The sequence below is a fragment of the Symphalangus syndactylus genome, chromosome 22 (genome assembly GCF_028878055.3).
Source record: "Symphalangus syndactylus isolate Jambi chromosome 22, NHGRI_mSymSyn1-v2.1_pri, whole genome shotgun sequence".
Lineage (NCBI taxonomy): Eukaryota > Metazoa > Chordata > Mammalia > Primates > Hylobatidae > Symphalangus > Symphalangus syndactylus.
The window spans coordinates 43,809,179-43,821,445 of record NC_072444.2 but is presented as its reverse complement, the minus strand read 5'-3'; the positions used below and the strand labels follow the sequence as shown (position 1 = coordinate 43,821,445).

General features: G+C 46.7%; 1 protein-coding gene across 2 annotated transcripts in view; it reads right to left on the bottom strand.

Annotated features, from left to right (window-relative positions):
- ERCC3 (ERCC excision repair 3, TFIIH core complex helicase subunit) overlaps nt 1-12,267 on the bottom strand; it is a 37,779-nt gene that overhangs the window by 12,697 nt on the left and 12,815 nt on the right. For both annotated transcript variants that reach the window (XM_055262107.2, XM_063631277.1), the window contains exons 9-12: nt 10,448-10,632; nt 9,174-9,376; nt 2,847-2,943; nt 1,308-1,425 (exon numbers count right to left, since the gene is read on the bottom strand). In XM_055262107.2, the coding sequence (XP_055118082.1) occupies nt 1,308-1,425; nt 2,847-2,943; nt 9,174-9,376; nt 10,448-10,632 (603 nt within the window). The remainder of the gene's footprint in view (nt 1-1,307; nt 1,426-2,846; nt 2,944-9,173; nt 9,377-10,447; nt 10,633-12,267) is intronic.

Here is a 12,267-nt window from a genome sequence, read left to right as displayed (position 1 = left end):
TCTCAATCAATCAATCAATAAAGGAGTTTTCAAATTAGAGTAAGGAATAAGTAATGAATTATGTTCACATTTGCTAGCAGATCATAGTCCTGTCAGTTTATAAAAGCTACTGTCTCAGCCTACCAAGTAGCTGGAACCACAGGCACACACCACCACACCCAACTAGTTTTATTTTTTGTAGAGATGGGCTCTCACTATATTGCCCAAGATGGTCTCAAACTCCTGGGCTCAAGCTATCCTCCTGCCTTGGCCTCCCAAAGTGCTGGGATTATAGGTGTGAGCCACTGTGCCCAGCCAGCCGACTATATTTTATGATTTATAAGCTGAATCCTCACAGCAGTCTTGGCAAGATAGGATTGTCACCCCCACTTGGGATGGGAAAACCAAGTCTCAGAGGAGAAAATAATTTGCCAAAGGTGACACAGCTGGTTTGGTGCCCGAGTCCATGCTATTTCTAGTCCATGCTATTTGCCTCATCTCCATTTTAAATACAAGCTACTAGATGCTTCTTAAACACATTTGAATGCAGTACAGTTCCAACATATGCCCACTAATCTTGTCATTTTCAAACATTCTAGCAGTCCAGATACCTCCTTGAATAAGCAGATTCCTTGAGGATAGGGCCTGCGTCCTTGTCTCAGGATGTGCCCTGGTCCCAGTAAGGCAGACACGGCCATCCCTTAGCAAGAGTGTCAGTCCCTGCCATGCCCACAATGGCGGTCTGGGCCCTTTTACTGCAGTAAGCAAGCACAGGGGTGCCACGCCTCCTCAGAAAACGCCTTTGCAATGCGGATTCTCACCTCCTCACTCACTGAGCTTGCCCTGCCCCTGCTGCAAACTGCCACCAGGGCAGCACTCTGCACAGGTTATGAATGATGTGTCCATTGTGTGTCTGCCCAAGCTGCTCCTACCAAACCTTTCCCTGCCTTCTGATCAAGTTCCAGAAGCAGCTTCCAGCTCCTCCACTTACACTGGTGGCCCAGCTCTGTTTTCTCCCTTCCACATCTACCCCATAAGCACTGCCTTGCCCTGGCTCCCTCTTACCATCTACCAACACAGCTGCACAGTGTACACAGCACATCTGTGTGGATTCCGTGCCGCTGTCATGGAAAACACCTGCATATTCACCCCCAAGGTATGAGAAATAATGATGGGCCATAAGGATCTAGGTCTTTGCTTTGGGATCCCCTCTCTCCAGAGTCTATTTAGCCCCAGGGCACATGGCAGCTCTCACCCCTATCGTCTTCCTAACTGAAGTGGCTTAAGAGGAGTGACCTCCTGCAACAGAAGATGAAAGGCCACTTTACCTTTTTTAGCTCGAAGCACCCGCCCTAGCCTTTGGGCTTCCTGACGCCTGGAGCCACCATGGGATGAGATCTGAATGAGGACATTTGCTTCTGGCAGATCAAACGAAGTGTCACCTACCTACAGAAACAAGTTGGAAGGTTTTTATATATGAGGAAAAAAAAAGTCAACTGATTCAGAACTTAAATAAGTTCTGTAGATAATTTTGAAACACAATCACTCTTTTTTCCTCTTTGTACCAGGGTCTATCTGATGCAGGCAGAGAGAGGTGAAGGAATAAACCTCAGAAAGGCATCTCTGGGTCTCCAGGACCTTGCGTGAGTTCTCCTAAGAGTCATCCTGAAGAATTAATACCAGGCATCAGTGACATTCACAGTGCTGGGTGCCAGGAGCCCAGAGATGAGAGGGCCCTTGAACAGAGACTGACTTTGAGTCATTCATTTTTTTTGGCTACGGAAATATGTCTCCACAAAACCATCCATACTCTTACCTGTTGGCCACTGACACCAGCAGTACATGTGGGATGTGAACTGGGACGAACAACTGCCCCATATGGGATTCTGACTGTAGGTGGATTCCTCAGCTCTGGGGCTCCAAACATCGAGGTTCCCAGCCATAGACATGAAGGTTTGGTGCTTATGTGCCCAGCCACAATCACATAAAATCTCATTTCCTTTTTTTTTTTTTTTTTTTTTGAGACAGAGTCTCGCTCTTGTTGCCTAGGCTGGAGTGCAATGGCACAATCTCAGCTCCACTGCAACCTCCGCCTCCCAGGTTCAAGTGATTGAACCCTGCTGCCTCAGCCTCCCTGAGTAGCTGGGATTACAGGCGTCTGCCACCACACCCAGCTAATTTTTGTATTTTTAGTAGAGATGGGGTCTCACCATGTTGGCCAGGCTGGTCTCGAACTCCTGACCTCCAGTGATCCACCCGCCTCAGCCTCCCAAAGTGCTGGGATTACAGGCGTGAGCCACCGCGCCTGGTTGTAAAATCTCATTTCTTTTGGGCTTTGGGTCTGTCTTAATCTGAATGACTATTCTAAACTGTGGGGCTACAGCTTCTGATTGCAGAGTAAACCATCCCTGGGGTGGTTTAGGCCCACAGATGGGCCTGCGCAAGTCTGTGCTGACATCCACTACCCATCATCAAGGGACACCAGGAACCAGGACAAAGGCTGCCGCGACACACAGGATCTCCAACTTGTAAAGAGAACTTCATCTAAATGCCTACTTTTGCCAGAGTAGGAAATGAACTTTTTTTCCTTTTATAAATAAGGAAATACAACTGAAAACTCCTACATCCCAAAAAGAATTGGAAAAACCTCAAAAAGCCTTTATAGATTATCCATGATGCATGCAAATCCTCAGTCTGCTCCTTCCACTAACCCCAGGCAGTGTCCCCATCCCTGGACACGTCGGAAATGAAAACATGCATGAGAAGTTCCTTCAGCAGATTTGAATTCACTGTCCAGGAATCACAGTGTACCCCCCAGGTCCCCAGAGTGCTAAGGGCCTCACCTCCACCCCATATGCCACACAAACCTTGGATATGAAGATGGTGTTAATTTTGGGGTTGTGCTTGAAATTCTGGAGAATTTGCATCCTTTCCCCCTGAGACGTAGGTCCGTAGATATAGGGTCTAGAGAAGAATGAAGCTGTGTTAGACCACAGAATAATGTCTCAGTTATCTTGAAAACACATCAGAGGGAAAAAGGAGCTCAGGCTAGCTATTCTCAAGTAGAAAGCCCTCTGTCATGCAGGAATATCGTTAGACCCAAAAAAATGACTGGCTACAGATGCACCCCCCAGCCTTTCCCCGATTCTAGCTTTAGGCCCACCATTCTCTTCAGGATTCCCTCCTTTCCGTTTTTTGTTTTCTTTTTGGACTATGCTTTTTCCTGCTTCAACATCTCTCACTCTCAGCACAGAGTCTATACAAGGGGCATCTCCAGATTTCATGAAGCCCAAAGAGAGTGACAAAGAAAGCACTGCTATTTCCAAAAAAAGGCTGGAAGCAACTGTTTGCCAAGACACAGGCATGCTCCAAGATATGAGCAGAAAGGAGAAAAGTGCCCTTCAGCCATTTTTGTGCTGATTTCCCATAACACTAAGTTTTAAAAACTTCTCTTTAATTTCTAGCTCCCTGCCGGGCGTGGTGGTTCACGCCTGTAATCCCAGCACTTCGGGAGGCCGAGGCTGGCGGATCACCTGAGGTTGGGAATTCGTGACCAGCCTGACCAACATGGAGAAACCCCATCTCTACTAAAAACACAAAATTAGCCGAGTGTGGTGGCGTATGCCTGTAATCCCAGCTACTCGGGAGGCTGAGGCAGGAGAATCACTTGAACCCGGGAGGCAGAGGTTGTGGTGAGCCGAGATCATGCCATTGCACTCCAGCCTGGGAAACAAAAGTGAAACTCCATCTAAAAAAAAAAAAAAAAATTTCCAGCTCCCTGCCAAAGGGCACAACCCCTATCAATGAACTCACATAGCACTGGGAATGTCACTCTCTTTCCCTCTGTCTTGGAATGTGATGGTGGACGTTTTTGTAGCTTCCCAAGAATTATAACAACAGTGATGATGATGATGACAACAACAAAGACAATGAGGACAAACTACAGGTACGCAGGACCTACCAACACCAGGCACCAAGCTGAGTACTACATTAAAAAAAAAAAAAAAAAATCCAGCCAGGCATGGTGGCTCACACCTGTAATCCCAGCACTTTGGGAGGCTGAGGTGGGTGGATCACCTGAGGTCAGAAGTTTGAGACCAGCCTGGCCAACATGGTGAGACCCCATCTCTACTAAAAATAAAAAAAATAAGCTGGGTGTGGTGGCAGGCACCTGTAATCCCAGCTACTTGTGAGGCTGAGGCAGGAGAATCACTTGAACCTGGGAGGCGGAGGTTGCAGTGCCAAGATCACACCACTTCACTCCAGCCTGGGCAATAGAGTGAGACTCCGTCTCAAAAAAAAAAAAAGAAAAGAAACGAAAAGAAGAAATCCAGCCAGCCCTGCCAAGACTCCTCAGCACTGTAAAAGACAGGTTTCATGTTTCCCAATTTACATGTGGGAAACCGAGGGTCAGGAGCCTGAGCAGGTGGAACCTGGGAGTGGCTGCTCCACTGCCCAGGCCCATTAGCACCCAGAGCAGTGCCCATTAATGGATGTGCCTCAAAGAGCAAACCCCTCGCCTGTGGGGAAGCTGGACAGGGCCTGGGCAGCTGCACACCCAGGCTGATGGCCTCTGGTTAGCCCAGTCACAAGCTGCCTTGCCGTGATCCAGAATGTCCTGGGCACCACAGAATTTTATCATTTTATACGCATGTCATGCAGTGAAAAAGGTTAGAAGCCCCACTCATCAGAACAGCCTGACTCTTGATACCCAGGTTCTTAGGTGGTTTTCTCCTCCCCCATCAACAGGAAAAACTAACTGCACAGTGGGGAGCCCTCGGTTTCTAAAGGTTCCCCCACACAGATGAAATAGAAGGAAAAGCACCCTCCAAGTGGAGAACATCACATTTACTAAATACTTACAAGCTGCCAGGCACAAGAATCCACCCCCCACCATCAAGGGACACCAGGACCCACGACACATTGGGTGGCAGTAGCTCCATGTGACCGAAGTACAAAAGGAGTTCAGAGATAAACAACTTTCCCACATCCAGTCTGTCTGATCCCAAAAACGATGCTCTGCCCACAGCCCCACACTGCCATATAACCCTAAGCCTCTCTTGCAAAGTGCTTTGGTGATACCAACGCCTTTCTTATGAAGGCTGGGTGAAGCCAAAAGCTTGGAGAATCCCCACCACACACAAGCGAAGAATGGAGCAATGCCTAAGAGCCACAGGATCACTTTTTTTTTTTAAAGGATGGGGTCTCACTATATTGCCCAAGCTGGTCTTGAACTCCTGGGCTCAAGTGATCTTTCCACCTTGGCCCCCCAAAGTGCTGGGATTATAGGCATGAGCCACTGCGCCTCGCCCACAGGATCATTTTAGAAGCGAGAAAACCAAGAAGAAAAAAACTACTTCATACATTTAAAGGCGAGAGGCACAAAAAAAAGGTAAGAAGTACACATTGTAATAATCATTCTAGTACACAGGAGACAGCCACAATCTGCTGCCCTTCACTGTGCCAGACTGGCTCGGAGTTGACAGTGCCAGGCAAATTAACATCCCTGCCCAAGCAGATGCTCGGGAGGCTGCAGCTAAGGCACAAGCCTCAGGAGTGCTGCAAATGTAGGTGGGGGAGGCCCCTGGAGTGAGGCTCCAGAAGACTGGAGGAGCACTGCTGTGGGAGGAAGAATGGGGAGGGAAGATAGTTCTTAAGGCACAGTAAATAATAGGAACTGTCTCATTGCCCTGCTCAAATTGGCACTAATGTGACAGTACACAAACCCACAAAGAAAACAGGAGAAGAAATAACAGCAGATGAGGGAAGTGGGTAACATTTCAGAAGCTGAAAAGCAGACAGATGCAGGCACAGTACCTGAGCTAACAGACTAGAGAAAGCAGAAGCTGGAGCTGGCAGGAGGGAAGACCGATACAAAACCCGCCGCCTCTGTGTCCTCTGCGGCACGCAGGAGGGCTCAGGAACTAGTCACCAGTTGCCTGAGAAGGTGGGCAGGTGCACAGGAGGATTGGCAGCATGTGAGTGTGAGGAGCAGTTGGGTCCGGCCAGTAGCAGGCAGGCCACCTCCAATGGTGGGGCACTGGAGGCTTTTTCTCCAGGGATGCCCGGCAGAGCTGAGGGCAAAGGTGAGACTGAATGCAAAGATTCCACAAGCCCTCCTCTTCCCCTAATACATGGTGGTGCCCAGGGGACTGGAAAATTCCTCACTGAAGAAACCGTCCAGCCCAAGAGAAAAGTCCTAGAGATACTGGCATTTGGTAATCTCCTGAAGAAATAGCCAGGCCCTGCCCAGCCACTCCGGTGAGGTCCACAAGCTGGCAAACTCACTAAGCCATACAGAAAGGCCTGCCAGCTTTTCAGTGACTGACTTTAAACAAGAAAATACAGTCAAGGATTACCAAAACTCAGATAGACTCAAAAGACAGGTAAAAACAATCAAGACAAAAAAATGAAGAAAAGAGACATGGCAGGAAACAGAAGGAAGCTTCAAAAGCTTTCATAGCCTCCGAGAAGACACTCTATTCACAAACAAAACAAGAACAGTTACCAGGAAAGAACTCTCAGAAATTAACAAGTCTCAATAGAAGGGTTAGAAGACAAAGAGATAAAAAAGTAGAAAAAAGATAAGCAAACTGGAGAAGCTGTTCAGAGGATCTAACATCTGACGAGTCAAGATTCCAAGAAGGGAATACATAGAGAAGGTGATTAACAACAAAAAAATAGAAATTCTCAGAACTGAAGGACACGAGTTTCCAGATGGAAAGGATACACTGAGTGCCCATCACAATGAAAGAAAAAACATTAAGAATATCACTTTGAAATTTCCAAAAAGAGAGAAGATCCTACCAGTTTTCAAGGGAAGGAAAACACACAGCCACCACAGCAGACAACACACTGAGAGGAAGCAAAGGGCATCAAACTGCCGAACTGCTGCACTGGAAGCTCCAATGTTAGTTCTAGGACCTGGCCAAACTACTGATCAAGTGTAAAGTCAAGTAAAGACATCTGTAAACACGTGAAGTCTCCAAAGCTTCCCCTCCTAATTCCCTTCTCTCAGGAACCTACTGGAACATGTGCTTCATCAAAATGAGTAACCAAGAGGGTGGAGACTTCAGGGTGGGAAACACAACAAAGAGGCCCAGGGAAGTCATGGGGTGGTGTCCAAGGGAAACCCCATGGTAACAGCTGGTGGTGTCTCTAGTCCCAGACAGCAAGCAGGCCAGAACAGAGTAGGGGGATGGAGTGCTGGTGGGGATCCCACTAGGGAAACAGAAAAACAGAACTGAGAAATTACCTGACCCTACTGAGTTTACGGTTATGTGAAGACTTTGGAGGGGAATAATTATTCAATGTACAGAAAACCAAGCAAAAACAATGACAAGGCAATTGTTAACTCCAAGGCAAAAAAATATTTACAAAAAACAAAATGTAGGGCTGGGCACAGTGGCTCACACCTGTAATCCCAGCACTTTGGAAGGCTGAGGTAGGCAGATCATGATGTCAAGAGATCGAGATCGTCCTGGCCAATATGGTGAAACCCCATCTCTACTAAAAATACAAAAATTATCCAGGCTGTGGTGGCGGGTGCCTGTAGTCCCAGCTACTCAGGAGGCTGAGGCAGGAGAATCACTTGAACCCAAGAGGTGGGGGTTGCAGTGAGCCGAGATAGCGCCACTGCACTCCAGCCTGGCAACAGAGCAAGACTCAGTCTCAAAAAAAAAAAAAAAAAAAAAAAAAAGAAAATGTAATAGTACTCTACAGCTCTGCCTGAACAATGACACTATATGGCCCTCTCTAAACATACTTACATAGTCAAAATAATGTAACACAGAATATTAAAGTAACCCCCAACTTGTGCTATTCCCATATTGGGAGAATGGTAGGAGAGAAAACAGGAGTGGGGAGAGTGGTATATGTAAGAAAGCTAAACCCTCAACTCCTACAGTAGGAAGTTAATACGCAATTTCTATAACTGATCATCAAGAAATTACATAAGCTATTGCTTAGAAAGATGAAGGTCGGCCAGGTGTGGTGGCTCATGACTCTAATCCCAGCACTTTGGGAGGCCAAGGCAGGAGGACTGCTTGAGCTCAGGAGTTTGAGACCAGCCTGGGAAACAGAGCAAAACCCCATCTCTACAAAAAATACAAAAATTAGCTCGGTGTGGTGGCGCGTGCCTATAGACCCAGCTACTCGAGAGGCTGAGGTGGAAGGACTGATTGAGCCCGGGGGATCAAGGCTGCCGTGAGCCGTGATTACACCACTGCACTATAGACTAGGTGACACAGTGAGACCCTAACTCCAAAAAAAAAAAAAAAAAAAGAAAGAAAGAAAGAAAGAAAGAAAGACGAAGGTAAACAACAAAAAAGAGTCAAAAGCGACTGTCTTCAAGGAATAGAACTGTGGGTGGGAAAACAGAAGCAGGTAATTGCTGTTTTTCACAATAATCTAAATGTTGACTTCGATTAAAAAGTCTTTCTAAATTAAATAAACGTATAATTTGAGAAACTTAATCTTCTATGAGTTTGTTTTCCCTTCTATAAAATGGGAACATCTTATATGGCTGAAGTGAGGATTAAATAAAACCTATGTATAGTACCCACAGCACATAGCTTGACCTGTCTCCATAGAGGGCCTGGCCTTCTGCAACACTTACAGCACCTGAAGTCCTGTGTCACTGTAGGAGCAAGCGCAGACCTCTTCCTCCTTACTTGGCAGAGCTTTACAAGAGCCAGGTTTTAAGCACAGATATTTGGGTGGAGCCATGGGTTGATGAGGATACTGCGTGGGCATTTCTAAGAAGCTCCTTCCAGATGCCAGTCTGTACTTGGGATGCTGGCCCAGCCCGTCTTGCCTTCCCAGCCCCTAGGCCATCCAGTCTGGCCTCCTCTCCACCCACAGAGCTCACACAGTCCAAAGCTCCAAATGCCAACTCCCACCTACCTTTGGAGCCCAGATCTTCCAAGGGGCCCCACCCAGCTCAGTCCAAGTCTCTGCTCCCTGTTCTTTGGGCTCAAGGTGTCTAGCCCCCCTTTTCTTTATGCTCTAACCTCTGACTCCAACCACCTACTTCAGGTCTTCCCTGGTTTCTGAGACCAGGGCCACAGAACAAGATCTTTGGAGCCCAAGAAGTTCCTGAGAGAAAAACAAAAAAACAAAACAACAGCACCTTCTGCATTCTCAATGGGGAAGAGAAACTGGCCTGGAGGAAGCTCCAAGTTTTCAATTCTTACTTGTTCAGTCGAATGGCGTATTCCTTCAGGGCAAACACATTGTCAGCAAAGACAATAATCTTGTCATTCCTCCTTTCATGAAACTTGATCAGAAACTGGCAAGCTCTAAATTTGTTGGGGTTCATGGTGTACAGCAAGATTCGTTTCTTGGTTTTGATTGCCACATATTCCCGGTAAAATTCAGGAGACATAGGGCACCAGACCTGTGATGCAGTAAGAACCAGGGGTCATTTTACAAGTTTAAACATCACACAATTAAAAACTTTTGAAGACCTTTCTCTAGCAGAATTAGCTTTAAAACAAAACCAGTCAGGTGCAGTAGCTCATGCCTGTAATGCAAGCACTTTGGGAGGCTGAGGTAGGCAGATCACTTGAGGCCAGGAGTTCAAGACCAGCCTGGCCAACACAGTGAAACCCAGTCTCTACTAAAAATACAAAAATTAGCCGGGTGTGGTGGTGCATGTCTGTAATTCCAGCTACACGGGAGGCTAAGGCAGGAGAATCACTTGCCCAGGAGGCAGAGGTTGCAGTGAGCCAAGATCACGCCACTGCACTCCAGCCTGGGTGACAGAGTGAGACCCTGTTAAAAAAAAAAAAAAATGGTATGTGAATTAGAAATCAGTACAACTGAAAATAAATGCATGCACAAAACTAAACCCAACCTAGTATCTCCTGTTGAACCAGACGTTTTCACATGTCAACCACTTAAAAGATTTTTAAATGCAATCATATCCAGGGAGTTATTTTCACACCAGCTCCAAGTGAGCAAAACCAGATTCTCAATCGGTAGTGCCAGCAATTTCTCCATTTAGGCCACACCTCCACACACAAGTCAGCACTGCTACTGAGTACTGCCACCTCTTCACACACTTCCCAGCAGGGCCGGAAGCATGTCAGTTAGGTGCTTGGGGCTACCAGAGCAAAGCCCTTTGCTGCCAGGCTCCCAGGCAGCACTGTGGTATCAGGGGCCTTCATTCATCTCTGTGCCCTGAATGCTAATCCTCACCCACAGAAATCCATGACTGGTAAACCCCGTGGCTAGGAAAAAGAATCATCACAAACTCAGGGGTATGTGAGATATGTGACAAGGCAGAAGATATGCGGCAAGTGGGTCTAGTACCACCCAACCACGGGGTGACTGAGGATCCTGCATGAGGTGGTAGCAGGTGAGCCTAAGTCCTGACCTGTGTCTGCCCATGAGGAATCGATCTGATCACTCCCCTGCCCATAGGAGGAGGCTCTTTCCCAGACGCCCCCAGCCCAGGCCCAGCTACCTCAGCACACTGGACTTTGGCGATGTAGCCATTATTCTGCAGCTCCATCCAGTTGGCTTCATAGAGCTTAGGCCCAATCAGAAAATTTAAGTCCACAATTTTGTCATCTTCGCGGACGAGAGTCGCAGTCAAACCCAGCTTACAGTGGGCCTGCACGATGGTGAGCACCCTTCGGAACATCTTGGCTGAGGAAACAATGGGAGCATTCACACTGTCACTTTTCTTTCTTATTTTTTATTTATTTATTTTTAAATATTTTTTGTAGAGATGGGGTCTCAGTATGTTGCCCAGGCTGGTCTTGAACTCCTGGCCTCAAGCAATCCCCTGCCTTCGCCTCCTAAAGTGCTGGGATTACAGGAGTGAGCCACTGCACCCAGCCTACACTGTCACTTTTTCAAATGCTCATAGCTGTGCAACTTAACACTGGCTTATGACACCACCTGAGCTAACCCTCGGGTTCAGGACCACAGAAGCTGGCTCTAGACAAGAATGACTAGGCAAACGCTTCACCATCACTTTTAGACCTGTCCAAAAGAAAATGAAAAGGAGAACAAGAGGGTGAAATGAGCTTAAGGAATCTCCAAGTTAATGAACCCTAGCATTCCCCTCACAACAGTTATCAGTAGAAGTGCAGATGGCAATTTGAAATACAACCTGCAATACTTACTATTAATACCATTAAGCTCTAAATTACGCAAAGAATTTTCCCCTAAAACTTGTACCCAGGTTACTGAGAAGAAAGTTGACAATCTAGGGGGAGGAAGAAATGAAAGAAGCCAGCTCTGCTCAGTTTCCCACCATTTTCCCAGAAACCGAGAAGAAAGCCAAGCCCACGGGAGTGATGAAACTCCAGGCACTGTTCGCCCAAGCCCTCCGGCCCGCCTTAGGAAACTCCCCTCTCCAAACTTTACCAATTCAATCACTTTGGTCAACCAGCAACCTCCTTTTTCTTCCTTTCTTTTGAACATTATAATTCTCTCTGGTCTATCAAATAAAATAAACACATAAAGGGTATGAGATATTCATTTTTAAAAAACCTAATTTATGGATTTCCACAGGCTCACCTTTTAAAAATTCTAATACTCTGAAGCAAGGTTAAAATGTTTGAGTCATGCTTATCTTACAACATAATTGAAAGTAGGGCTAATGATATTTCAGAAATAAATAGACACAAAAATCTAAGGAAAAAGAGGCCTGAATGCACCAAAACACAAAGACGTTCACAGTGAAATAACAGAGGGTTGCCTAACTCTAAGTAAATGTTTAGTTTTTACATCTACATGGTTTGCATACAACACCACATGCAAACACACACACACACACTACACAGAAAACAAAATCGCTCAGGGTTATCTCTAAGGAAAGACTGTGCTGGCTCCAAAATACAGTAGCCAAGAACCTCAGACCAAGCTCCCCATGTTAGAGGGAAATGGTAGTCAAGGCAATGGCTACACCAACCCAGTGTGGGCCCCAGGGAGGCAACACTGGGGGACGTATTGACCCAAGACAAGGACAAGGCAGGTAGGACTCTGCCTGGACACCCGTGACCCCGTCACACCCCTCTATTACACTCTCCTACAGTCCTGACAGCTGTCACAGGTGAATAACTCACAGCATACTACTCAATACATTTTTACAGACATGCAGCTGTGGAACCACCTAGATTAGGATATGGAGCATCAGGCACCCAGAGGTCTCTCCCCTGACCCCTACTGTCAATAACTAGCACTCTTCCTTGAGGGAACCACTCCTCTGACATCTGAGACGGGTATGCCTCCTTTCTGAACTTTGCACAAATGAAATCACAGTATGCACTTTTG